Here is a 27,997-nt window from a genome sequence, read left to right on the forward strand (position 1 = left end):
TCCACCTGGAAGACTGACGGGAGTTTCGCTTCCTCTCCATTTCGCTCTGCGCCCGGGTCCTAGGCTCGCCACCCACGGCCTCGCCATCGGCGGCTCCTTCACCCGGGCATCTCTCTCGCACGGGCACTCCACCCCGGGGGCTCCCTAGCCTGCCGTGCTGGCGGTCTTACCATGGCATCATAACCCAGGGCGTTCATGAAGTGCGCCACCTCGGTGCCCTTGTACACGGTGAACCAGATGGTGCCCTGGTACTGGTCGCCGGCGTCGAGCAGCAGCACGTGGGGCTCGGCGCGGCGGATCTGGTGCACCTTGGTGGCAAGCCGTGCCACGCCGCCCACGCAGCGGCTGGCGTTGACACACTTGCTCGAGTCCTCACTCGTCTGCTCCAGGCGGCTGTGTACGTCGTTGGTGTGCAAGATGGTGAGCTCCCAGGGGCGCGCCGCGGGCCACAGCAACGCGCCCAGCGCGAGGATCCTCAGCGCCGGGGTGCGAGCCGCTCCGGGATTCATGGCTGCGGCTGGTGGCGAGAGCGCGAGCGCCGGTGAGTGCGAGCCAGACTGGCTGTAGGAGGAGGGCGGGGGCTAAGTCGAAGGAGGCTTGCGCGGGCCGGCGGGCGGGGCTGGGCCCGGCCGGGCCGGGGCGGGCTCTCCCGAGGCCGGCCCCACACGGCCAGGCGCACACCCCCGCGGTCACCCCATCCGACCCTGGCCAGCGGGGTGGCTCGGACGCGGCTGGCGGCTGGCGGCTGGCGGCTGGCACTCGCTCCGGGCGGGAACAGTGAGGAGGTTGTTCCCCGCGGCGAGAGAGCACCGGTCGCGGTCCCGGCCCGACCAGGGAGCCTGGGCGCTGGTGGTCCCACTATCGGTGATGAGCTGCTCTTTGGAGGGTGCGCGGGAGGATTTGGAGCGTCCACTCCGCTTCCAGGTCTTCGCTGATCTTGCCTCTTTAAATTTTTCCAGAAGGATGCGTTGTTTCTGTGGGTTTGTGGTTGCCAGTTCTCACTTGAAAGAAGGGGAAAAGGGAAGAGAGAGGAAGTGGAAAGGAAAAGAGGTGAGAGGAGGGAGCGAGGGCAGCGCTGTGCTTTGGGGGCTGTGGGAGTGCTGACTTAAAAAAACTGCACAGCCTGAGAGTTGGCTGTTAAATTTTATTTAGGGCAAAATAAGGACTGTAGTCTGGGAGACAGCACCTCAAATAGCTCTGAGAAACTGCTCCAAAGAGGTAGGGGGGAAGGAGAATATATGTGTGATTTTGGTGAAGGGAGAGTACAGGCAATCAAATCCCTATTTTTTTCCAGAAAATTTCTACTGGTCTCAGGAAGCTTTAGTCACAAGAAATAGTCGTCACCATGAAGGACTTCAGCGCTTTTCTAGATGTGAGGAAATACAAGAATTGGGCTCATAAAATCAGCTCCTGAAAATACCTATCTGAAGACCTGTCCTTTCAGTCCCCATCTCCCTACCACCGCACCCCCCCCCCCCCCACCTCACCAACATCCCCCCCTCCACCAGCACAGAGTGCCTCATTTCTGCTCTCCACCCTGAACTCCTTTCAGGGGATGTTGAAGGTCGGCAGCTGCAGCAGTACATGGTTTAATCCTTGTAGAGGTAGATGGCAAGTGCCGGTTTGTAGTTGACAGGGCTCTCTCATGGTCATAAATCCGACTGTACTTTGGAAGACATTTCCTGACCATTTCGTTCCACAGTACCCAGAAGACTCATTCCGAGATCTGGCAAAGATTTTGCTGATGGGCCACTCAATGTGCTGTTACTGGACTAGGTCTATCAACAGTAACCAAAGGGCTCTGGACCACCTACCTCTCTCACTCTGTTATGGTCCAGGAAAAATTCCCTCTTGTTTTATCTTCTCATATCTAGAGTTACACTATTATAATCATTGATCACATAGTGTTAGTTGCTCAGTTGTGTCCGACGGTTTGAGACCCCATGGACTGTAGTCTGCCAGGCTTCTCTGTCCATGGAATTCTCCAGGCAAGAATACTGGAGTGGGTTGCCATTTCTTTCTCCAATTGACTGCATGTTGCTGCTGCTGCAGCTAAGTCGCTTCAGTCGTGTCTGACTCTGTGCGACCCCTGAGATGGCAGCCCACTAGGCTCCCCCGTCCCTGGGATTCTCCAGGCAAGGACACTGGAGTGGGTTGCCATTTCCTTCTCCAATGCAGGAAGGTGAAAAGTGAAAGTGAATTCGCTCAGTCGTGTCCGACTTTGAGCGACCCCATGGACTGCAGCCTAGCAGGCTCTTCCATCCATGGGATTTTCCAGGCAAGAGTACTGGAGTGGGGTGCCATTGCCTTCTCCGAATTGACTGCATACAGAACTATAGATTCCATCAACTTCTTTAAATCGCCTAGTCATCATTATTTTCATTGAAGTTTCTGTCACACATTTGGTAATGTAAGAAACAACAATCTTGTAAAACAGGCAAAGTACAATAACATACTAGCAGTATTATTAAAGTCATAAGTAAGAATTAAGCCGAAAACTTCCAATAAGTGTAGCCCATATAGTCTCAGGTTGTTTGACTTAGTTTATTCTGCACCAATCTTTATTTTTCAGGGAAATTATATATCCACACAGTCCATAGGCTCCCAGCCCAATTTCCTAGTGTTACTAGGCTGTTTACCTTAGTATAATTTAATTGTTCTCAAGATAAAGGAAGGCCTTAAAACTTAAATGATGATCAGTTCAGTCGCTCAGTTGAGTCCGACTCTTGGCGACCCCATGAATTGCAGCACACCAGGCCTTCCTGTCCATCATCAACTCCCAGAATTCACTCAGACTCACGTCCATCGAGTCAGTGATGCCATCCAGCCATCTCATCCTCTGTCGTCCCCTTCTCCTCCTGCGCCCAATCCCTCCCAGCATCAGAGTCTTTGCCAATGAGTCAATTCTTTGCATGAGGTGGCCAGAGTATTGGAGTTTCAGCTTTAGCATCATTCCTTCCAAAGAACACCCAGGACTGATCTCCTTCAGAATGGACTGGTTGGATCTCCTTGCAGTCCAAGGGACTCTCAAGAGTCTTCTCCAACACCACAGTTCAAAAGCATCAATTCTTCAGCACTCAGCCTTCTTCACAGTCCAACTCTCACATCCACACATGACCACTGGAAAAACCATAGCCTTGACTAGACGGACCTTTGTTGGCAAAGTAATGTCTCTGCTCTTGAACATGCTATCTAGGTTGGTCATAACTTTCCTTCCAAGGAGTAAGCATCTTTTAATTTCATGGCTGCAGTCACCATCTGCAGTGATTTTGGAGCCCAGAAAAGTAAAGTCTGACACTGTTTCCACTGTTTCCCCACCTATTTCCCATGAAGTGATGGGTCTGGATGCCATGATCTTCGTTTTCTGAATGTTGAGCTTTAAGCCCACTTTTTCAGTCTCCTCTTTCACTTTCATCAAGAGGCTTTTTAGTTCCTCTTCACTTTCTGCCATAAGGGTGGTGTCATCTGCATATCTGAGGTTATTGATATTTCTCCCAGCAATCTTGATTCCAGCTTGTGTTTCTTCCAGTCCAGCATTTCTCATGATGAACTCTGCATATAAGTTAAATGAGCAGGGTGACAATATAGAGCCTTGACGTACTCCTTTTCCTATTTGGAACCAGTCTGTTGTTCCATGTCCAGTTCTAACTGTTGCCTCCTGACCTGCATGCAGATTTCTCAAGAGGCAGGTCAGGTGTTCTGGTATTCCCATCTCTTTCAGAATTTTCCACAGTTGATTGTGATCCACACAGTCAAAGGCTTTGGCATAAATGATGATAGCCTGGTGTTAATCACATAAATCCATCCCATAATTGTGAGAGCTTTTATTCCGTAATTCCTTGGCTGAATTTTTGCTTGTTGCTCTGACTGAGCTTGAGTAACTTTAGAGGAAAATTCATATTTATGGCCAGAATCAGAGCAGGTATAACTAATTGGCCAGGTGAGAGAATTATAGTAATATGAAGAGTAGCCTGAACAGGATTGAACTTCCTTTCTTCTAAAATAGAGTTCCTTAGGGCCAATTAGAGCCTTGGAATGGAGAAATCCATCAAAGTAGTCTAGAAGTATTAGACACAGATAATTGGCTGCAAACCCAACAGTTGGATTGATTTTTAAAATTAGCATAGAATCGTGTCCATGATAGAAAAACATTTGAATTATATGCAAAGGTTTAAGAAGTCAAGAAAATATTATAAATAATTGCATGATCAGGTCCACCATCTTGGCTAAGCTGTCACTTCTGATGTCATCTTCTTCTTCTTATGGTGTGGATGTAGTTTCCTCTGTTTGAGCTTTGTTTTAAGGTGGGATTGAGGTCAGCATTCCTCTCTATAGACCAGTCTGATGTAGGGGCCTTTAGAAGTGGGAATTAATCCAAGAGTCAATTTCCCTTCAGATTCACTGTACATGAGCTAGTTAAGAGCACCTGATAAAAAGTCCTTCCATCTAGTTTGGAAACAATCCTTTATATTTTATCTTTTCCAATATACATGATCTCCTGTTTGCAGGTTGTGGGGCATCTGATTTTCATTCAAAGATTACTGAGATAAGCTTTAGAAACAAAACTTAGAGTGTCCTTTTATAATTCAATTACCTTTACGATAATTTAGTGGAACAACAAGGAACTATCTGGGAAATGAATCAGTAAGTGCAGACCTCCATGAACAAAACTGGAATTTAACATTTTTTGAAACATAATCTTTTTCTCTCTAAAATTACCCTGCTGCTGCTGCTATGTCACTTCAGTCATGTCTGACTCTGTGCGACCCCATAGATGGCAGCCCACCAGGCTCCCCCATCCCTGGGATTCTCCAGGCAAGAACACTGGAGTGGGTTGCCATTTCCTTCTCCAATGCATGAAGGTGAAAAGTGAAAGTGAATTCGTTCAGTCGTGTCCTACTCTTAGCGACCCCATGGACTACAGCCTACTAGGCTCCTCCGTCCATGGGATTCTCCAGGCAAGAACACTGGAATGAGTCGCCCTTGCCTTCTCCAAAATTATCCTAATTTCTACCAAATATATCCACATTTTGTTGTCGTTGTTTAGTCGCTAAGTCATGTCCGACTCTTTTGTGACCCCATGGACTGTAGTGCGTCAGGCTCCTCTGTCCATGGGATTTCCCAGGCAAGAATATGGAGTGGGCGAAGGGGCATCTTCCAGGATTGTTGCTGCCAGTGCCCCCATTCCCATGGCGAGCCACTACTGATCCACACCTCCATAGGAGATCCTCCAACATCAGCAAGGTCTCATTTCTCCCAAACAATCCCTTTAGCTGCACGCCATTGAGCAAGGGACATACTCTTTGATGATGTAAGGATCCACAATGAGGGTGGCTGGCTGCCTCCTTTGAGGAAATCACATTGAACCATCCTATAAGAAGGGAGCTCCTATAAGAAGATGATTTACAGCCTGGACCCAAATAAGGAAAAAATACTTGACTCACAAAGAAAACCTTCTGTACTTAGGTTTTTAAGATACACACAACTAAAACATTAAAAAAAACCCCAAAAACTGGAGTATGTTGCCATTTCCTTCTCTAGGGGGTCTTCCCAACCCACAGATAGAACCCATGTCTCCGGCATAGGTGGGTGGATTCTTTATCACTGAGCCACCTGGGAAGCCAGTTGTCACCTATGTGTGCTTAGTCACTCAGTTGTATCTGACTCTCTTGCATCCCCATGGACTGTAGCCTGCCAGGCTTCTCTGTCCATGGGATTTTTCAGGCAAGAATACTGGAATGGATTGCCATTTCCTCCCTTCTCCAGAGGATCTTCCCAACCCAGTATTGAACGTGCATCTCCAGTGTCTCCTGCATTGCAGGTGGATTCTTTACCTGATGAGCCATTGGGGAAGACCTAATTTGTTGCAAAATAAGTCTGGTCTCAAAAAACCATGGCCTGATAATTTATGTAACTATAATTTATCATATAGGCTTTTTGCTTTGCAGAAACTTCTGGAAGGAGTTGCAGACTGAACTTAAAAAAACAAACAAACAACACCTTTCAGGGCTGGGAGAGTCATGCCAAGTACTTAAGAGATCTAGGTGAGTTCCTCCCTTTACAAGGTACCCAATATACCTTGAAATTTCTGACCTGTTAGTGAGGTAGCCCTCCTAATTTACGTGATAAAGCTGCTGGGAATCTAAGGGTTTCTAATCTCTGGAGGAGCAGATAGAGAAAAAGGATAAATGCTTCAATTCTGCTTATAAATGTATAATTTACCAAATTATTGTAAGCCATGATTAGTTGGAGGGGAAGGTTTTCCTTATACCTGGAAAACACAGATTCAACCCAACAATTTTTCAGATGGAAACCATAAAAATTGTAATGATGTTCATCTGTTCACTGTCTTCTGTAACTAACTCTTTTTATTAACAGTTTTATCAAGCCATCAGGTTTTTTCCCATTAGGATTCTTTCATTTGTTACTCAGTTCAGCATTCTGGTCCTGAAGGTTGGAAACTTCAGAAGGTTCTTTCTGTTAATCTTAAAAAGGAAGCACTTTTGCAAAGGCATCAGTGAAACCACAATGACAAAAGACTTAAAAAGGCACATTTAAAATCTGATGACAATTGACAAAGTCACTTGGTCACTGCTGTAACATATAACACTTGTAGACAATAACTAGAATTATGACTGACAACATTTTACTCCATTTCAGAATTTTAGAAACTCCATATAATTTCTAGGATATCTGTATTAGTAATATTTACTGTACATATAACCTAAGTGGTCACATACAATTGTGAGAGCTGGACCTTAAAGAAGGCAGAGCGCTGAAGAATTGATGCCTTTGAACTGTGGTATTGGAGAAGACTCCTGACAGTCCCTTGGCCAGCAAGGAGATCAAACCAGTCAATCTTAAGGGAAATCAACCCTGAATACTAGTTGGAAGGATTGATGCTGAAGTTGAAACTCCAGTATTTTGGACATCTGATGGGAACAGCTGACTCATTGGAAAAGTCCCTGATGCTGGGAAAGATTGAGGGCAGATGGAGAAGAGGGTATCAGAGGATGAGATGGCTGGATGGCATCACTGATGCAATGAACATGAATGTGGGCAAACTTTGGGGGATGATGAGAGACAGAGAGGCCTGGTGTGCTACAGTCCATGGGGTCACAAAGAGTCGGACACAACTGGGCGACTGAACAACAACATAACCTAAGAAGATTTATTACTTATTGACAATACTTCCCATGTAATTTAATGTACCAAAAAACTTAATTAGTTTAATATCTCTCTTTGGGATGTTTCAGGGGCCCTTTGAAGTATCCCAAAGTTAACTAATGGTCAAAGGACTTCATTAAATTTTTATTTAGAGAATTTTGTCAATAAATATCAAAAGAGTTTAGAACACTCAGTCAGATAGGATCATAGGTCACTGTGAAACAACAGTTATTCACTTAGCTAAAGTACCAAAGTTTCCAAGGGCCAATTACAGAACAGATCACTTCAGAGGTAAATAAACTTAAAATGTGTTATCAAAGGCCGTTCAGCATCTTAAGAAAACTTGTACCATGCATGAGATTCTTTTCTTGGGGTCTGCTTTCTGCAAACCTTCCTCACTTTCTGTAGCCATCACTTAATTTGCCCATCCAGAAACAGTCATCTGTAAACCAGACCTACTTCCTTTTTTCTTAATAAAATGCAATTCCATTTATGTGCCGTCTTTACTGAGAATCCGCATCCTACTTTTCTTAAGCAACCATCAACTGTCATTTATATTAGTATTCTGTAGATTGATGAACATAAATACCAGTGATAATAATTTAGATAATTTAGGAAAAATTTCTAAAAATATTTGCTTTCTTGTAGAGAACCTCTCAGGATGGCAGCAAACATATTCATTAGTAGTCCAAAATATCTTTAGGTTTTCTATAAGAGGGAGCCAGTGTTTAGTATTAAATGTTGCAGTACCTTATTTTGTTTAGGAGTGACTAGCTATTCAATAAACTTTCTCTTATTCCATTATCTCATTACATTTTTATGTATCTCTTGCTTAAAGGTTTCTTCACATTGAGTTATTTTCCTTGCTGACAAATTTGCAACACATATAATAAGATCTTAGTTAGCTTATATTAAACCTAGGCACAATGAAAGTATTATACTGATTATTATATTGACGACTCTTAAGACATACATGTATTCAGACAGACACAATGAGAGAGCTAACTTCATTTTCTAAACCTAGTCATGAGTCAGATATCACAATATAAAACTCACTAGTTTATAAATAGCAGTTGGAATAAAATAATTTTTTTAAAGGCTTCATACCCTTTTTGTCCCCCTTCAGTTTCAGAAATTAGAGATGGTCTAGATAAGTGATCCTGAGAGCTCTGGTCTCAAGGATCAGGAAGCAAAAATCAGGTTCTTCAAATAGGACTTATTTCCTCAGGACTTATTACTATTTTCTTTCAAGCTAGCTTCTCTACTGGTTGGGAATTAAACGAGTTGGGGGTCGCTTAACCTTCAACAGGCATTGTGTACTTAATTGGTTTTAATGGTTTTGAAAAGTTGGTCAGCCAGTATAACAAGAGCGTTTATGTGTAACTCAGACCCACCTAGATTGTCTTTTGACTAAGTAGCCAAATCTTCATCTAATCCTTCTGAAAAGACAGAATTAAGCAAAGGGTCATATTGGTGGTTAGAGAATGACTCAGGTGTTAAGCCAGAATATTGCTTAAATTTTTTCTTTTTTTTCCCCCAAACCTTTCACAATAGTCCAGAATTGATTCATTTGATCTTTGTTTACACTGTTGAATCTCTGTCCAGTCTACAGTTTTTGGGAAAAGCTCTGGATTAAGTTCAAGTAGTTTTTGAGCTAATCCTTTGTATTCAGTGCGAGCCTCTGGAGTACGTGATTCAAAGCTCACTAAGAGGTGTTTCCATTCTTTTTTCTTTATTCATGTCCTTGCTTTACTTTCAGAAACTAACAGCTGTATTAACTGATATATATCTGAAAACCTGGGCTCATAGGAGCAGATGGTTAACTTGAATTTATTAGCAAATTCCAATGGATCCTGACTTGAATTGGGAAATTCCTCAATCAAGGCTCAAAGTTCTGCTTGAGTTCTGATTGTATATGTAAGCACTGAGGATGGTTCACTTCTCCTTGGAATAATTTTCTCTTTAAGGCAACTATAATCACTTCTGAATTTTTAAATCCTCCTTTACTGGGGAAAGGGGAGCAGCAGGAGGAGGAAGAATTGGAAGAGAAACAAGTGCCAGCATCTGGTCAAGTAACTCAGATAGAAGAAGATATGTAGTGGGAGGTTGTTTCCATCTCTGGCTACTGTGAATAATGCGGTTATGAACGTGCTGTACAAATATCTGTTCAAGTCTCTGCTTTCAACTCTTTTGGGTTTATGTCCAGAAGTAGAATTGCTGGATTATGTACAGTAGTTCTGAGTGAGTGAATGAGTGAAGTCACTCAGTCGTGTCCCACTCTTTGCAACCCCATGGACTGTAGCCTACCAGGCTCCTCCATCCATGGGATTTCCCAGGCGAGAATACTGGAGTGGATTGCCATTCCCTTCTCCAGGGAATCTTCCCATCCCAGGAATCGAACCCAGTTCTCCCACCTTGCAGGTGGATTCTTTACTGTCTGAGCCACCAGGGAAGCCCATTCACCAAATACTTACTGAATATTTGACACACTGTGATGGGTGTTAATGGGGCTCTGGGGCTAAAATGGGTGACAGGACAGACCTGTCCATAAAGCTCTTACCGTTCAGTGTGCGCCAAAGTGTTCCAGGTTGAATTGTGTCCCACCAACTCTGACCCCCAAGACCTCAGAATGTGACCTTATTAGGCAATAAGGGCTTCCCTGGTGGCTCAGATGGTAAAGAATCTGTCTGAAATGCAGGAGATCCAGGTTTGATCCGAGGGTAGGGAAGATCCCTTGGAGAAGGGAATGGCAATCCACTCCAGTATTCTTGCCTGGGAAATCCCATGCACAGAGGAGCCTGGTGGGCTACAGTCCATGGGGCTACAAAGAGTCGGACACGACTGAACAACTGCCCGCGTGCACACACACGTGTTCTGGTATGACTGGTGTACTTATAAAGGGAAATTTGGACACAGAGTCAGATGTGCGTAGAAGGGAGATGATGTGAAGATGTTGAAAAGACAACAGGCCCTAAATGGAGTCATTTATGCCAAGCCCCAGATCACCAAACTAAGACTTTAATTACAGTTTCAGCTCTCCCAGAAGTGGAATCTTACACTAGTCAATCAAGAATTGCCTGACCAACATTAGTCAGGTAATCTGCCTGGCAGACCCTTGCCATCCCCTCTAAGGAAAGTCATCTTGCAATAAATAATCTGCTTTTTGGCCTAGTACTTCTTTATTCCCACTCTAGTCTGCCTATAAAATCTCTTGCCTTGTTTAACTGTTCAGGGAAACTTTCCATCTGCTAGATTGTTGATGCTGCTTGAATCTTGAATCATGAATCTTTATACAGAGCCAATAAGATCTTTAATGTTTACTCAGTTAAATTTTGTTTTTCATAAAGGCACACACAGGGAGAACACCACATAAGCTTGAAGGCAAAGAGCAAAGTGATGCTTCCACAAGCCAAAGTATGCCAAAGATTGCCTGAAAACCATTGGAAGCTACAAGAGAGGTATGAAACAAAATCTTCCATCATGGCCCTCAGAGAGAACCAACCCTGCTGACACCCTGATCTCATTGTAGCCTCCAGGAAAGTTTGCCAGTGCATTTCTGTTGCTTAAGCCACTCAGTTGGCTTAAGCAACAGAATATGTTGTTACAGCGGCCCTGGGAAACTAATATGTGAAGGCAAAACAAAGCAATCACAAAACTGTGTGACATGTGAATGGGACATATATGTGATGCCTTGGAGGGTCGTGTGGGTGAGGTGGAAACCATGTCTTACTGGTCTTGAGGGCCCATGAAAGGGGTTTAGATTTGCCCCTGGGTCACAAGCCAGGAGAACCTTGCCATCTGGCAGAACACACAAAGGAATTTTATTTTTTTAAACTGCAGAAGAGGACATATTCTTCCCATCCTTAACTCTTCATCTGGTAGAATGCAGGCTTTCTCAACCGGAAACAGCTAAGAGATGGAGCAAAGCCCCAGAATCCTTGGCAGGATAGGAGGCTGTGAAAGTTACCCCTCAGAAGGCCTTACACTGGAGTGCACTCCCTGGTCCTGCTACCTCCCATCTGTGTTGCTCCAGGTGTCGCCCTGGTCACGAGGAACTGCTCTGGGAAGAACACCATGGATGGGGCCATTTTGATTTCATGTACTTGATGAATTTTAGCTAGAAGGTCTGTGAATGAAATTATATCAGTTCGGTGAATTAAACTGGTTTTAATTCAGTTTAAAGCAATGATCCTCCCCGCCCCATTCCTGACTCTTGGCAGAGTTTAAAACTCAAGAAGGAAATTTATATTGAGGTCAAGAAGAAGACACCAAAGAGTTGATAAGAAGTTTGGGCTTGAGACCAAGGGCTTACAATCTTCCAAAGGCAAAAAATCTAGATTCTGGAAAAGAACAGGGAGTTGCTGTTCTTTGTCAATGTGGTCATTTTAAAATAATGTTTCTTTTTCTGACAAAAATGTTGTTTCCAAATTTGGGGATTTTTGTATTGAATGCCCTTTACATTTCAAAAGACTTTTTAAAAAAGCATTGCAATGAAACTAGAAAATATGTGGATTTACCCTGATTTTTAAAGAATATAATTTTGTGTTTCATTCTGTAATGATATATGCAGTTATTACAGAGTTCAAAATTGGAAATTTGGGGCATGGCAAATATTTAGATTTTACCTTAAACCAAAAATGCTAAATCTTATGCAAATGTGATAAAACATGGGATTTCAGTTGCAATTAAAATGTACTATAATGGGAAAGAATGGTATCTTGTAGGAAATAGTTCTATTTCCTAAAAGGAATTATATGAATCTATAAAATTTTCCTCTTGAACATTCTGAGTAAGATTCATTTTACAATCAAAGTTTATTTTTTGTTTGTGTATTTTCCTTTCATATGCTTTGGTTATATATTATAATATTTTAAGTTGACTTGGGGAAATTTGAACTCATAATTTTACAGTAACAGATATTCAGTGAGTTCTGAGAATTTGCAGTTCTATACCATGTTTATTTGTAATTAAAATAAGGATGGTGGTACTGAATGTTACCCAGAAATCTCTTGAATAAAACCTCAAAAGCCTGTAATTCCACCACTTAGCCTCTTTCTGGCCAATTAGTGGAATTATGAAGTAGTTTTACCATCTTCCTGACCTGCATACAAATTTCTCAAGAGGCAGGTCAAGTGGTCTGGTATGCCCATCTCTTTCAGAATTTTCCATAGTTTATTGTGATCCACACAGTCAAAGGCTTTGGCATAGTCAATAAAGCAGAAATAGATGTTTTTCTGGAACTCTCTTGCTTTTTTGATGATCCAGCGGATGTTGGCAATTTGGTCTCTGGTTCCTCTGCCTTTTCTAAATCCAGCTTGAACATCTGGAAGTTCATGGTTCACATATCGTTGAAGCCTGGCTTGGAGAATTTTGAGCATTATTTTACTAGTGTGTGAGATGAGTGCAATTGTGCGGTAGTTTGAGCATTCTTTGGCATTGCCTTTCTTTGGGATTGGAATGAAAACTGACCTTTTCCAGTCCTGTGGCAACTGCTGAGTTTTCCAAATTTGCTGGCATATTGAGTGCAGCACTTTCACAGCATCATCATGGGAAGAGTTGACTCATTGGAAACGACTCTGATCCTGGGAGGGATTGGGGGCAGGAGGAGAAGGGGACGACAGAGGATGAGATGGCTGGATGGGATCACTGACTCGATGGACGTGAGTCTGAGTGAACTCCAGGAGTTGGTGATGGACAGGGAGGCCTGGTGTGCTGTGATTCATGGGGTCGCAAAGAGTTGGACACGACTGAGTGACTGAACTGAACTGAATTTAACTGTACCGTCTTGATCTCTCTGTAGGAAAATTAAAAACTTTGATGGGTATTGGTTAAAATAATACTTATTGGGAGAATCATTTGGATGTATACACTACACACTTTAGAATAAGTATTATATTTTAAATTTATAAGACAGGACTGACACTACTCAACTTAGAAACTTACTGTAAAGCTACAGCCCTCAAAACAATGAAGTGTTATAAAAGAGTAGATACATAGATGAATGGAACAGAATAGAGAGCCCAGAAGTGATCCATAGAAATGTAAACCGATCAGTAAACTGACCCTTGACAAAAAAACAAAGATGATACAATGGAGAAAAATTAGTCTTTTCAACAATTGCTACTGGAACAACTGGATATCCACTTGCAAAAAAAAAAAAAAAAGAAGAAGAAGAAACAGAGTTTTTACTTCCATCACAAGAATGAACTCAAAATTACTCATAAACCTAACTATAGAACAAAAAAACTACAAAACTCCAAGGAGATAACACATGAAAATCCAGGTGACTCTCGGTATGGTGATGTCTTTTTATTAGATACAACACCAAAGATAGGACTCATGCAAGAAATAATTGATAAGCTGAGCTGAACTTCATTCAAATTAAAAACCTCTGCTCTGTGAAAACTCTCAAGAGAATAAGTAGACACAACAGACTGGGAGAAAATATTGGGAGAAAATGACATGCCTGTTAAAGAACTTATCCAAAATATACCAAGAACTCTTAAAACTCAACCATAAGTAAAGAAACTATTCCAATTAAAAATGGGCAAAAGACCCTATCAAGAAATATATACAGACAGCAAATAAGCATATGAAAAGATGCTCCACATCCTGTGTCATTGAAAGTGAAAGTGAATTCTCTCAGTTGTGTCCAACTCTTTGCGACCCCGTGGACTGTAGCCCATCAGGCTCCTCCGTCCATGATATTCTCCAGGCAAGAATAAGGAGTGGGTTGCCATTTCCTTCTTCAATGCAAATTAAAACAACAGTGAGGCTCTCAAGTCACCCATGCGCAGCCTTCTTGCAGCAAGTGAGCCTGAGGCAGCCATTGCTTGCTCAGTGTTCTCTAGTACCTGGATTCTTATCCTTGAAGATGCCTGAGGAAGTGCACCATGGAGACGGAGGTGGAGCCATTTGCCTTTGAGGCAAAAATTGCCGAACTCATGTCTCTTATTATTAATACCTTCTATTCCAACAAAGAAATTTTTCTTCCGGAGTTGATCAGTAATGCTTCTGATGCCTTGGATAAGATTTGCTATGAGAGCCTGACAGACCCTTTCAAATTGGACAGTGGTAAAGAGCTGAATACATCATGAGAAACGCTGGGCTGGATGAAGCACAAGCTGGAATCAAGATTGCTGGGAGAAATATCAATAACCTCAGATATGCAGATGACACCACCCTTATGGCAGAAATTGAAGAGGAACTAAAAATCCTCTTGATGAAAGTGAAAGAGGAGAGTGAAAAGGTTGGCTTAAAGCTCAACATTCAGAAAACTAAGATCATGGCATCTTGTCCCATCACTTCATGGGAAATAGGTGGGGAAACAGTGGAAACAGTGTCAGACTTTATTTTTTGGGGGCTCCAAAATCACTGCAGATGGTGACTGCAGCCATGAAATTAAAAGATGCTTACTCCTTGGAAGGAAAGTTATGACCAATTTCTAGATAGCATATTGAAAAATGGAGACATTACTTTGCCAACAAAGGTCCATCTGGTCAAGGCTATGGGTTTTCCAGTGGTCATGTATGGATGTGAGAGTTGGACTGTGAAGAAGGGTGAGCGCCGAAGAATTGATGCTTTTGAACTGTGGTGTTGGAGAAGACTCTTGAGAGTCCCTTGGACTGTAAGGAGATCCAATCAGTCCATTCTGAAGGAGATCAGCCCTGGGATTTCTTTGGAAGGAATGATGCTAAAGCTGAAACTCCAGTACTTTGCCACCTCATGCGAAGAGTTGACTCATTGGAAAAGACTCTGATGCTGGGAGGGATTGGGGGCAGGAGGAGAAGGGGACAACAGAGGATGAGATGGCTGGATGGCATCACTGACTCGATGGATGTGAGTCTCAGTGAACTCTGGGAGTTGGTGATGGACAGGGAGGCCTGGCGTGCTGTGATTCATGGGGTTGCAAAGAGTCGGACACAACTGAGCGAATGAACTGAACTGAACTGAACTGAACTGAACGAACTGAAAATTCTCATCATCCCGAACCCCTAGGAACATACTCTAACTCTGGTAGACACAGGCATTGGCATGACCAAAGCTGACCTGTAAATAATTTGGGAACCATTGCCAAGTCTCACACTAAAGCATTTATGGAGGCTTTTCAGGCTGGTGCAGACTTTTCCATGATTGGGCGATTTGGTGTGGGCTTCTACTCTGCCTACCTAGTGGCAGAGAAAGTGGTTGTGATAACAAAGCATAAGGATGAGGAACAGTATGCCTAGGAGTCTTCTGCTGGCGGTTCCTTCACTGTCCATGCTGACCATGGTGAGCCTATTGGCCGGAGTACCAAAGTGATTCTCCACCTGAAGGAAGACCATAGAGAGTACTTGGAAGAGAGGCGGGTCAAAGAAGTGGTAAAGAAGCACTCACCGTTCATAGGCTATCCCATCAAACTCTATCTGGAGAAAGAACGTGAAAAGGAAATCAGTGACTATGAGGCTGAAGAAGAGAAAGGTGAGAAAGAACAGGAAGATAAATATGATGAAGAGAAGCCTAAGATTGAAGATGTGGGTTCAGATGAGGAGGATGATAGTGGCAAAGATAAGAAAAAGAAGACAAAGAAGATAAAGGAGAAGTACATTGCTCAGGAAGAACTGAACAAGACCAAGCCCATTTGGACCAGAGACCCTGATGACATCACCCTGGAGGAATATGGTGAGTTCTACAAGAGTTTTACCAATTACTGGGAAGATCACTTTGCAGTAAAGCACTTCTCTGTAGAAGGTCAATTAGAATTCAGAGCACTGCTGTTCATCCCTCATTGGGCTCCTTTTGACCTCTTCGAGAACAATAAGAAGAACACCAAACTGTATGTCCGCCATGTGTCCATCATGGAAAGCTGTGATGAGTTGATTCCTGAATATCTCAACTTCTTCCGTGGGGTGGTTGACTCTGAAGACCTTCACCTGAACATCTCCTGAGAAATGCTCCAGCAGAGCAAAATTCTGAAGGTTATTCATAAGAACATTGTTAAGAAGTACCTTGAACTCTTTTCTGAGCTGGCAGAAGACAAGGAGAAATATAAGGAATTCTATGAGGCATTCTCTAAAAACCTGAAGCTTGGAATCTGTGAGGACTCCACTAACCGGCGATACCTTTCTGAGCTGCTGTGCTATCACACGTCCCAGTCTGGAGATGAGATGACTTCTCTCTCAGAATACATGTCTCTCATGAAGGAGACCCAGAAGTCCGTCTGTTGCATCACTGGTGAGAGCAAAGAGCAGGTTGTGAACTCTTCCTTTGTGGAGTGCATGTGGAAGCAGGGCTTTGAGGTGGTGTATGTGATGGAGCCCATTGATGAGCACTGTGTGCAGCAGCTCAAGGAGTTTGATGGGAAGAGTCTGGTCTCCATGACCAAGGAGGGCCTGGAGCTGCCTGAGTACAAGGAGGAGAAGAAGAAGGTGGAGGAGAGCAAGGCCAAGTTTGAGAACCTCTACAAACTCATGAAAAAGATCTTGGATAAGAAGGTGGAGAAGGTGACAATATCCTGAAGACAGGCTCATGTCTTCACCCTGCTGCACTGTGATGAGCACCACAGCTGGACAGCCAACATGCAGTGCATCATGAAAGCTCAGGCACTTTGGGGCAACTCGACCATGGACTAAATGATGGCCAAAAGCACCTGGAGATCAGTCCTGATCACCCCATCGTGGAGACTCTGCAGCAGAAGGCAAGAGGCAGGCATAAACGGCAAGCCTGTCAGGGACCTGGTGGTGCTGCTGTTTGAAACTGCACTGCTCTCTTCTGGCTTCTCGCTTGAGAAAATCCCCAGACCCACTCCAGCCATATCTCCCACAAGATAAAGCTTGGCCTGGGCATTGATGACGACATAGTGATGGCGGAGGAGCCCAGTGCTGTTGTTCCTGCTGAGATTCCCCCCTTGAGTGTGACGAGGATGCCTCTTGCATGAAAGAAGTAGATTAGGAGTTTTTACCTGCAGCCTGCTCCCTCTGTGTAGCATCCCCATGGCTCCCCCAGTGGCAGCCCTAGTGGCCCTGGCTCACGTGGGTCCCTCTGCTGATGTCTAGTGGTTTTATTTCTGTCCTTCTGTCTAAGGCAGGATACAAGGGCCTCAAGCAAGCCCTATCCCTATCCACGTTTGACATGGGGTTTGAATATTGTGTGCTGTGTTTTTTGTTGTTGTTGTTCTGAAATTAAAGTATTGGGGAAAAACAAAACAAAACAGTGAGATACCACTACATGCCTCTTAGAAATGGCCAAAATCTAGAATGCTGCAAGAGCAAATGCTGGCAAGGATGAGTAGCAACAGGAACTCTCATCCGTTTCTGGTGGGAATGCAAAATGGTATAGTCACTTTGGAAGAAAGTATGGTAGTTTCTTACAAAAAATAAACATACTCTTACTATAATCCCTCAATCTCTTTACTTGATAATTTACCCCAGTGAGTTGAAAATTTATGTCCACCCAAAAACGTGTACATGGATGTTTATAGCTTTATTCAGAATTGCCAAAACTTGGAAACAACCAAGATGTCCTTCAGTGGGTAAATAGATAAACTGTGATACATTCAGACAATGGAACATTATTCTGTACTGAAAAGAAATGAGCTATGAAACCATGAAAAGGTGGAACTATGAAACCAGCTTCATTCCATAACCAATGAAATGTTATTTAGTGCTAAAAAGAAATGAGTTATAAAACCTTAAATGTGCATCACTAAGTGAAAGAGAAGGCAATGGCACCCCACTCCAGTACTGTTTCCTGGAAAATCCCATGGACAGAGGAGCCTGGAAGGCTGCAGTCCATGGGGTTGCTGAGGGTCGGACACAACTGAGCGACTTCACTTTCACTTTTCACTTTCATGCATTGAAGAAGGAAATGGCAACCCACTCCAGTGTTCTTGCCTGGAGAATCCCAGGGACGGGGGAGCCTGGTGGGCTGCCGTCTGTGGGGTCACACAGAGTCGGACACGACTGAAGCGACTTAGCAGTAGCAGCAGCAAGTAAAAGATACTAATCCAAAAAGCCTGATACTATATGATTCCAACTGTATGATATTCTGGAAAAGGCAAAATTCTGGAGACAGGAAGAGGGTGAGTGGTTGCCATGGGTTAGAGTAGAGGGAGGGATAAAGAAGTGAAGCACAGAGGATTTTTAGGGCAATGAAACTACTCTGTATGACACTATAATGGTGGATTTGTTATACATTTGTGAAAATGCATAGGATGTACAACACCAAGAGTTCAACAATGCAGAGTATGGACTTTGGGTGATAATTATGTGTCAGTGCAGGCTCATTGATTATAACCAGTGTACCACTCTGGTATAGGGTGTTGACAGGCAGGGAAGACTGTGTGTACGTGGAGCCAGGGAGCATATGTGACATCTCTGTACTTTCTGCTCTGTTTTGCTGTGAACCTAAAATTGCTCTAAAAAATGTTTTTTTGAAAAAGTTAGAAGGATGCCAGTCCTGCTCTCTTTGTTTGATCTCAGCAGCTTAGCCGAGAAAGCATATAATTTTTCAATAGTATCCATGATGGTGACTGTAGAGATTTTAGTGGAAAGATTTATTTTATTCATGTAAGTGTAACTAACTGTCAGGTAATGCAACTAAAGGATATTTCCCCCCCAAGGTCAAACAAGAATGGGGTTTCTTTTTCTCTTAGAGAAAAGGAAACTTTTGCTCATAGTTCAAGTGCTTTTAAAGATTTTCCTCTTCTGAGTGGTCATGCAGTCATCTCCCCCACGTTTCCATTTCCTGACAAAACCCTTTAAAAGATGTGGCAATTCAGAGATCTGGTTCTAATAATGGTCTTGCCTCTGTAACTAAAGGACTTGCCTGGTGGTTCAGCGACAAAGAATCCACCTGCCAACGTAGGAGATGTGGGTTTGATCCCTAGGTCAAGAAGATCCCCTGAAGGAAGAAACTGCAACACACTCCAGTATGCTTGCCTGAGAAGTCCCATGAACAGAGAAGCCTGGTGGGCTACAGTCCATTGGTTTACAAAGAGTTGGACATGCCTAAAGTGCCTGAGCAGGCATGCTAAAAGATGTCTTCAGGGTAACCTGAGGAGTCTTAGTTATCAGCACCTGTCTGTGTAGAAGGTGATGACTGATAATGACCTGAGGAGGTCCCTTTTTCAGGAAAATAGCAGAATAAGCTGTACAATGGAGTATGGCAAGAATTTTATCTTGTGCAAAGAGTTTCTTTTCAGCCAACAGTTGTGTTTGGCAATCCTTCTTCTTTTCTTTCTTGTCTTAGAAAAGTCATTTTGAAAACATTCAGTCATCAGAATTCCTAAAACAGACTAAAAAAAAAAAAAAAAAGAATTTTTCTTTGATGGCACCAGCAAGCACATAGTGAATAAAACAAGGAGATGCCTATTATAAAGAGATGTCCTGCAGATACAAGGGAACTGAGAGGTTGCCAGTTCTTCAATGATGTGCTTCAAAATACCCCTGAGTATGAACCATACTCTCCTGTTTCTTTGCACGTCTCACAGTTTTGTTTGTTTGTTTGTTTTTCCTTGTTGGTTAAATACTGCTTTTAAAATAACATATTATGAAAACTCTGATAATCAGACCATCCCCTCCCTCCCCTCCCCCTAACCAGGGTTTGTTGCTGCTGTTTGAGATTGTGGGTGTCACTGTAGTTGCTGTTTGTTTTTTTAGTGACTTCCCTGGACTAGTTATAGAGTCGATATTCTTTGCTATGTACAGCCACTGAAGTCTTTGCTCAGTTAGCCTGCTGCTGCTGCTGCTAAGTCGCTTCAGTCGTGTCCGACTCTGTGAGACCCCATAGACGGCAGCCCACCAGGCTCCCCCGTCCCTGGGATTCTCCAAGCAAGAACACTGGAGTGGGTTGCCACTTCCTTCTCCAATGCATGAAAGTGAAAAGTGAAAAGTGAAAGTGAAGTCACTCAGTCGTGTCCGACTCTTAGCGACCCCATGGACTGCAGCCTACCAGGCTCCTCCGTCCATGGGATAGCCTGGTGAACAGCTAATGATGGAGATACATGTACTAAAATTTCTTGAGCCAGTAAGTCTCCCAGCCAGTAAATTCCCAGTAAGAACTCCAAGGGGGTGCATTTCGGGACTTGCTTTTAGTGTTCTCACAGGGAGTTCACAACCTTAGCCTTCATTCTCTTCTCGTGCAGAATCTCGAGGCTAGTCAGAGGTGGAAAAATTAGTACCTTCTCAGGTCTTCCCTGGACATACTCAGAGCCCAGTACATGCAGGTGGCTTTCTAGGTTCCAAGGAGTATGTTGAGCTTTTCAAAACCCCCCAAAACTTTTTATTCACCAGATTTTTCTTTTAAAATGTTTTGTTCAGCCCCTTATTTGCCCAACTCCTATTGCTATCTTAGGCACCTGGGATGTTAATTGCCATGGATTTTTCTGAGGTTTTGTTGTTTGGTTTTATTCTTTTCTGCCTATGAGGATTTTTTCAAGTCTAAGTATAATTGACTTACAATATTGTATTAGTTTCAGGTATATAAGAGTGATTTGATATTTTTATGCATCATAAAATGATCAGAAGTCTAGTTATCATCTATCATTATACAAAACAGTGTAATATGGTTATTGGCTATATTCCCCATGCTGTATATTAGATCCCTGTGACTTATTTATTTTATAAATAGAAGTTTGCACCTCTTAATCTGCACTACCTGTATCACTCCTCTTCCCATCCCTCTCCCTTCTGGCAATCACCTGTTTGTTCTCTGTATCTATGACTACTTCTCTGTGTTATGCTTGTTCATTTGTTTTGTTTTTGAGACTCCACATATAAGTGAAATCATACAGTATTTGTCTTTGTCTGACTATTTCACTTAGTATAATACCCTAAATCCATCCATGTTGTCACCAATAGATGAGTGAAAAAAGAATGAAATTGTTTTTTTTTTGGCTGAATAATATTCCATTGTATACATATACCACATCTTCTTTATCCATTTATCTATTGATGGACACTTAGGTTGCTTCCATATCATGGCTATTTTTTTATTTTTTATTTTTGGTGTGTTGTATGGTTTGCAAGATCTTAGTTCTCTAGCTAGGAACTGAACCTCAGCAGTGACAGCATGGAGTCCTAACCACTGAACCTCCAGGGAATTCCCTTCATGACTATTGTTAATAATACTAAAATGAATAGTGGGCACATATATCTTTTCAAATTAGTGTTTTCAGTTTTTTTTTTTCAGGGAAGTAAATACCTGGAAGTGAAATTGCTGAGTAGTATGGCCTGGAAAATCCCATGGATGGAGGAGCCTGGTAGGCTGCAGTCCATGGGATCGTGAAGAGTCGGACACGACTGAGCGACTTCACTCTCACTTTTCACTTTCATGCATTGGAGAAGGAAATGGCCACCCACTCCAGTGTTCTTGCCTGGAGAATCCCAGGGACAGGGGAGCCTGGTAGGCTGCCGTCTGTGGGGTCGCACAGAGTTGGACATGACTGAAGCGACTTAGCAGCAGCAGCATGGTAGTTCTATTTTCATTTCTTTGAGAAATCACTGTACTGTTTTCCATAGTGGCTATACCAATTTACATTCCCATCAACAGTGAGCAAAGCTTCCCTTTCTCCACATCCTCACCAACACTTGATATTTGTGTGTGTGTGTGTGTGTTTTGGATAATAGCCCTGGTAGGCAGGGTCAGGTCCCAACATAGTTCACTGTGGGCTCTTAAATTTTCTGGAGCTGGTGTCAACCTGCTGGTGGATAGGGCTAGGGCTGGATGCCAGGGAGGCTGGCTGAGGGGCCCAAAGTGTCTGGAGCTGCTATTGGTCTGCTGGTGGATTAGACCAGGGCCCAGGTTAGCCTCGGGCTGGTTCCCACCCACTGGTGGGTTGTGGAGAGTCCTGGGACTAGTGTTGGCCCACTGGAGAGGAGCTGGATCCTGGGGCCTCTGGTGGGTGGGACTGAGTTCCTGGGGCTCAGGAGGGTCCTATGGTAGCCCTCTTGATGGTGGGTGGGGCTGTGTTCCCATCCAGTTAGCTGCTTGGCTTGGGACATTTCAGGACTGGTGTCCACCGAGTAGTGGGAGGGTTGAGGTTCTGGTTCTAACAAGCTATAGGGAGGAGTCCAAAATGGGGCTTGCCAGCACTGTCCTCATGGTGGGATATGTACCCCAAAATGGCTAGTGCCCGTGTTTATGTCCCTGGGAGGGAGGGTTCTAGTTGTCTCCTGTCGCTCCAAGAGGTGCTCCAAGATTAGCAAGTGGGTCTGACCCAGACTCCTTTACATACAGCTCTGTCCTGGGGCTTGGAGCATGTGAAATTTCATGTGCATCCTTTTAAGAGTGGAGTTGTTGTTCCCCTCTGCTCTCTGGCTCTCCCAGCTTTCAAAGCCAAATGTTCTGGGAGCTCATCTTCCCTGTGCGGGACCCCCAGATTGGGAAGCCTAGTTTGGGGCTTGGACCCCTTGTTCCTTGGGGAGAACCTCTGCAATTGTGATTTTCCTCCTCTTCTCAGGTCTCCTGTGTGTGTGGGTCTTGATTACGCTGCATCTCTGTCCTTCCTACCTGTCTCGTTCTTCCTTCTCTATATCTTTAGTTGTGGAAAGCTTTTCTTCTAGTCTAGTCAGCCAGTCATAAATAGTTGACTCTGGAAATAACCGTAATTTTGGTGTGCCTGTGGGGGAGGTGAGCTCAGTGTCTCCCAACTCTGCCATCTTGACCACCCAAAGATGGTTTTGGACTGGTGTTGGGGTGGGGACAAGGCTGTTCCACTGAGAACATGCTGGGTTAGGTCAAATAAGAACCAGGTCTGTGAGTGGGGGTTTCTAGGGAGTTACCAGATAAGTTATAGAATGACAGTTCTTTGGGAACAGAGATTTCAGGGGAGTGTCAGATCTGTTCTGCCTCCCTCAGCCATTTCTAGGTTGCTGCTGATAGCAAGATTGTTACATTTCAAGATTACTGTGGGGATGGGAATAGGGCAAGTTAAAATTGCACATGATTTTCTTTTCCTACAGAGATTCAGTCAGTTTTCTTGAGGAAACAAGAAAAATTGTATTATCACAAGCCTTTGCTTAATGTCCAGAATAATTAAAAAATTAATTTTGACTATTTTTGCCAGTACTTACTGTTTTTATAAAGAAGTAAGTTTGGGAGGGCTTTTTTTTTTTTCCCCTTTTGGAAGTGCTTTTCCTGATTTTTTAAAAATTTATTTTTTAAAAGCAATTATATTGAAACCCATCCAGGAGAGAAACAGAAAATTTCCACTTCACTGTGCCTTTCCTCACCCTCAAGTCTACTGTTCAATTTTAATCATAATAGCTCTCTGAAAAAAGTCACAAGATTTTCTGATCCTTCATCCAATCCCTTAACTCTTAAAAAAGAAAGGGGTTTGAAGTGTTAATATCTCCTTAGGTTTGATAGTTAAGGATTTTAATAATCTTTCCATGACTTCAATTTGGACTTTAGAGAATTATTATGTATTATTTGTCTTAAAAAAATTTTAAATGTAACTTACTCTCCTTGATTTTACTAATATGTAAGCATTGCACAGAGCAAGTTAATAACTTATCACTTCCTTTGATGAATGGGTGTCTTATAGCCAAAGTTGAACAAGGAAGAAATCTTATGATTAATGAGTTCTTGTTCACTTCTTTTTAACCATCTGAGTTATTTTTTAATGAAAAAAGAAAAATTGAGTTGAAAGCTCATAGAAAAGGAGCAGTCAATGTTAGACCAAACACTGTTGCTGCTGCTGCTGCTAAGTCACTTCAGTCGTGTCCGACTCTGTGCGACCCTGTAGACGGCCGCCCGCCAGGCTCAGCCATCCCTGGGATTCTCCAGGCAAGAACACCGGAGTGGGTTGCCATTTCCTTCTCCAATGCATGAAAGTGAAAGGTGAAAGTGAAGTCGCTCAGTCGTGTCTGACTCTTAGCGACCCCATGAACCACAGCCTACCAGGCTCCTCTGTCCATGGGATTTTCCAAACAAGAGTACTGGAGTGGGGTGCCATTGCCTTCTCCGGACCAAACACTGGAGTACTGTAAATTCTTTTATGGCTCTTACTTACTATGTAAGCATTTTTCAGCTCTGAGTCTTCCTCTGAGTTTATTCCTCTTACTCTTTCTTTCCAGCCCCCTAGACTATAGAGATTGCCCTCAATCACATATCCATAGTGAGGAGTTTTATAGGGATGGTTCAGAGGGTGTGATCAGCTCATGGACATTCTTCTGATGGGTTGGAGGTGAGGTAAGTAGGAGTCCGCATCATCAACCTACAGTTTCCAGACAGCTTGGGATCTATGTGCTTGTCGGCAGCTTACCATTGTTAATCCTTAAATTCTCCCACCTGGAGGGTGTTTCAGTATCAGCAAAACAGCTCAGAAATATTGTTTTGTGTACTGATGGGAAACCAGGACCTTGCCTGAAGGCTGCACTATTATTTCTCTTGACTGTTTATCCTTGGTCTCCCATACTCTTCCTTCCCTTCTTGAATCTCCTGTAATCAAAGAATTGGGGAACTCAGAATAGTTTTATGCCCAGGAGCTCCCCAGTGTCTTGCTTAGTATCAAGTTACATTTTTGACTTAATGTACCCTGATCATTTTTCCATATGAATACATAGAGATTTTATCTTTTAAAAAAACCCAAACAGCTGTTTAGTATTCTATAAAAATATCCTAAAAAAAAAACCCAAACAAAAAAATCTTAATTAATTTACTTCTCTTAATAGATCCTTGGATTGTTTACAGTTTTTCAGTATTGCAGACAATGTTTCTATCGTTAACAACCTATACATTACTATGCATGCATGTGGGTGAGGAAAGATTTTGGCTTTTAGTTAATTCAAAGTGCCACTCTTCAAAATGCTATATCAATTTTCACTTTTACCAACAATGTGAGAGAGAACCTATACTCCCCTGTCTTAATCAAAAGCTGAGTATTTCAGAAAATATTTTTCAGTTTTTTAATAAGAAAATAGTGTCTCATTATTATTCTGGTTTAGTTTATATTTCTTTTTTTTTTTCAGTCTTCCCATTTGTGAATAATGTAGTGTTTCTTCTAATTGTTAGGGAGATTGGGCATCTTCCATAAATTCATTGATATTTTGTGTGTTGTTGGAATGGACTTTGTACTTTATGTAGTATTGTTTATTAAATAATACAGATTGGAAATATTTTTTTCACATGTTGGTTCTTGTCCTTGACTTCTGTTTCTGGTGTTTTTAGGCCTGTAAAAATTTTACATTTTAATATAGTCTAATCTATCTGTTTTTCCATTTGGTTCTGGGTTTCATGTTATAAGTCAAGTTTTCTTGTATTTTCTTCCAGAGTCTTAATAGTTTCATTTTTAATAATTGTTCCAACTAGAATTTATTAGTCTAAGGAGTGAGGTAGGGATTCACTTTTGCTGTTTTCCCAAATAATTTGCCAGGTGACTCAATTCTATCATTGAATAGTTTTACCTTTCCCCAATTTATAGATAATGCAACTTTTTATCAAAAGAAATTTCTATATGTGCTTTAGTCTTGATTATGTTTTATTTATCATTAAATCTTGACAAAGTTATCAATTATTATTGCTACTAAAATGTAGTAGAACTACTAGCTCATTACCAAGGAGATACAGGTTTTGTGTGACCTGAAGTTTTAACAAAAATGATACAAAGTTATGAAAATAAAATCAGTACAAAAAAGAATATTTATATACAAAGAGAAAAAAATCATCACAAATTATAGAGTTTTAAAAGATCATAAATGCTACAAATGTCATAATATCTGGAAAAAGCAATATTTCTATTCATTGCCTCTGATCTTTCTATATTTCCCCTACTATTTTTGGCAGTGCCCTCTGATTATCTCTTCATGTCAAATGATTTTATAATTTTCTATAGGAAAAAATCATTTTTTCCTATCATGTTTAGATGAAATTTATTTTTTTATGATTGAAACATTTTTATAATTGAAGTTTATAGTTTTTATTTATTTAAATTTTATTTTATTGGGGTAACACTGTTTCATACTGTTACATTATTTAGGTTTCACATTTCCAATGCTATATTTCTAATTCTATATACACTACAACATGCTCATCACCAAAAATTTAGTTTCATCAACATACATTTTACCTCAATTTTACCTTCACCTCCCCACTGTGGTCACCACTATATGTTCTTTTTGTCTATCTGTTTTGTTTATTGTTTCTTTATTTATTAGTTTATTATATTCCACATTTGAGTGAAATCGTACGGTATTTGTCTTTTACCATCTGACTTATTTCAGTTTGCATAATAACCTCAAGGTCCATATATGTTGCAAAGGGCAAGCTTTCATCTTTTTATGGCTGGTAGTATCCCATTGTATTTATTACCACATCTTCTTTACCCATTTATCCACTGATGGGTACTTATGTTGTTTCCATATCTTGGCTGCTGTAAATAATGTTTCGATGAACATAGGGCTGCATATATTTTTTGGATTAGTGTTCCTGTATTCTTTGGATAAATGTCCAGAAGTGGGTTAGCTAGATCAAATGGGGGTAGTTCTGTTCTTATCTTTTTGAGGCATCTCCATAGTTCTGACATTTATAAATTTTTATAATTGAAATAAAATTTTTTTCAGCTTCATAGTTTGTAATTGGTAATGTCATGTAAATTGGAGGAAACTTCAAGTTTGGTTCTCAATGTCCATCAACCTCTAGAAAGTTTCTGGATCTGCCAGAGCTCAGGGCATTTTAAGTTTGTTCATTTCAGTGACTAATCTTGTATCTTCTTCAAAATGGTGGCTCTAATCAATAAATTGATTGTTGATGTTGTCATAGTCACGTTGTACCTTTACATCCTGAATCTGAGGGAACTGGTTTAACAGACAGCAGAAATATTCTTAGCAGCCATTCCTATACAAAGATGGCAACAATGAGTTTAACTATATACAAAATGACTGAATATTATGTAAATGTATCCATTAAACCTAAACTAAGTGAATCTTCAAGTCAGCATTCCCTTACCTGGCTTCCATTATGGCCCCTCTGGTACTATCCATTGTAAGAGAAAGTGTTATATAGAGGAAGTTGGAGTGAAAAGAGATAGAGATCTTAACCAAAGTTGGTTGAAATACATTACATTCCAAGTTTTTATAAACACATTTAACCATATGGGGGCTTCCCAGATATTGTTAGTGGTAAAGAATTTGCCTGCCAGTCCAGGAGATATAAGAGACATGGATTTGATCCCTGGGTTGGGAAGGTCCCCTGGAAGAGGGCACAGCAACCCACTTCAATATTCTTGCCTGGAGAATCACATGGACAGAGGAGCCTAGGAAGCTACTGGGAAGTCTGTTGGGTTGCAAAGAGTCAGAAATGACTGAAGTCACTTAGCATGCATATTTATATGAATACATTGCTAGATTCTTCCCAGGACCTTGAAAGTGGACCATGCATGTGTGGGACCCTGAAGTTTATCAGCTTCATTGCAAATCTATCTCTGCACATTATTCTCCTTTTCCATAAAGCTTCAAGCTATTCTCAGTTGTTTATTTCTTCATAAAAGCTTTAGAATAATTGTATCCAGTTCACAAGAATCTTATTTGGTATTTTGGTTAGTGTATCAGTCAAAGGAAAGAAACCACACAATAAGGTGAACAGGGAATTTTTCATATAAATAGCTGTTAACTACAACAGAGGATTTGGGGCAGGAGGAGAAGGGGACGACAGAGGATGAGATGGCTGGATGGCATCACTGACTCAATGGACATGAGTTTGAATGAACTCCGGGAGTTGGTGATGGACAGGGAGGCCTGGCGTGCTGCAATTCATGGGATCGCAAAGAGTTGGACACGACTGAGCGACTGAACTGAACTGAACTGAACTGAACAACAGAGGATTGGAGAAAGAAGGAATTGGCTAGTAAGAA

At 42.0% G+C, this 27,997-nt stretch overlaps 1 protein-coding gene, 1 long non-coding RNA gene and 1 pseudogene across 3 annotated transcripts in view; 2 read left to right on the forward strand and 1 right to left on the reverse strand.

Annotated features, from left to right (window-relative positions):
- Positions 1 to 568, reverse strand: part of NT5E (5'-nucleotidase ecto) — a 72,997-nt gene extending 72,429 nt beyond the window's left edge. The window contains exon 1 of the mRNA XM_061427908.1: positions 171 to 568. Coding sequence (XP_061283892.1) covers positions 171 to 509 — 339 coding nt within the window. The 5' untranslated portion in view covers positions 510 to 568. The remainder of the gene's footprint in view (positions 1 to 170) is intronic.
- On the forward strand, positions 569 to 11,978 carry LOC133253994 (uncharacterized). 2 transcript variants are annotated; one of them, XR_009738523.1, is made up of 3 exons: positions 569 to 1,050; positions 5,949 to 6,044; positions 10,515 to 11,978. It is a non-coding gene; the product is annotated as an uncharacterized LOC133253994 (long non-coding RNA). The 2 variants fall into 2 exon arrangements; XR_009738522.1 differs by having other exon boundaries at positions 569 to 924.
- A 1,561-nt stretch (positions 11,979 to 13,539) lies between these two features.
- On the forward strand, positions 13,540 to 18,833 carry LOC133253993 (heat shock protein HSP 90-beta-like; annotated as a pseudogene).
- Positions 18,834 to 27,997: the final 9,164 nt, after the last annotated feature.

This window comes from Bos javanicus, chromosome 9 (genome assembly GCF_032452875.1).
Source record: "Bos javanicus breed banteng chromosome 9, ARS-OSU_banteng_1.0, whole genome shotgun sequence".
Lineage (NCBI taxonomy): Eukaryota > Metazoa > Chordata > Mammalia > Artiodactyla > Bovidae > Bos > Bos javanicus.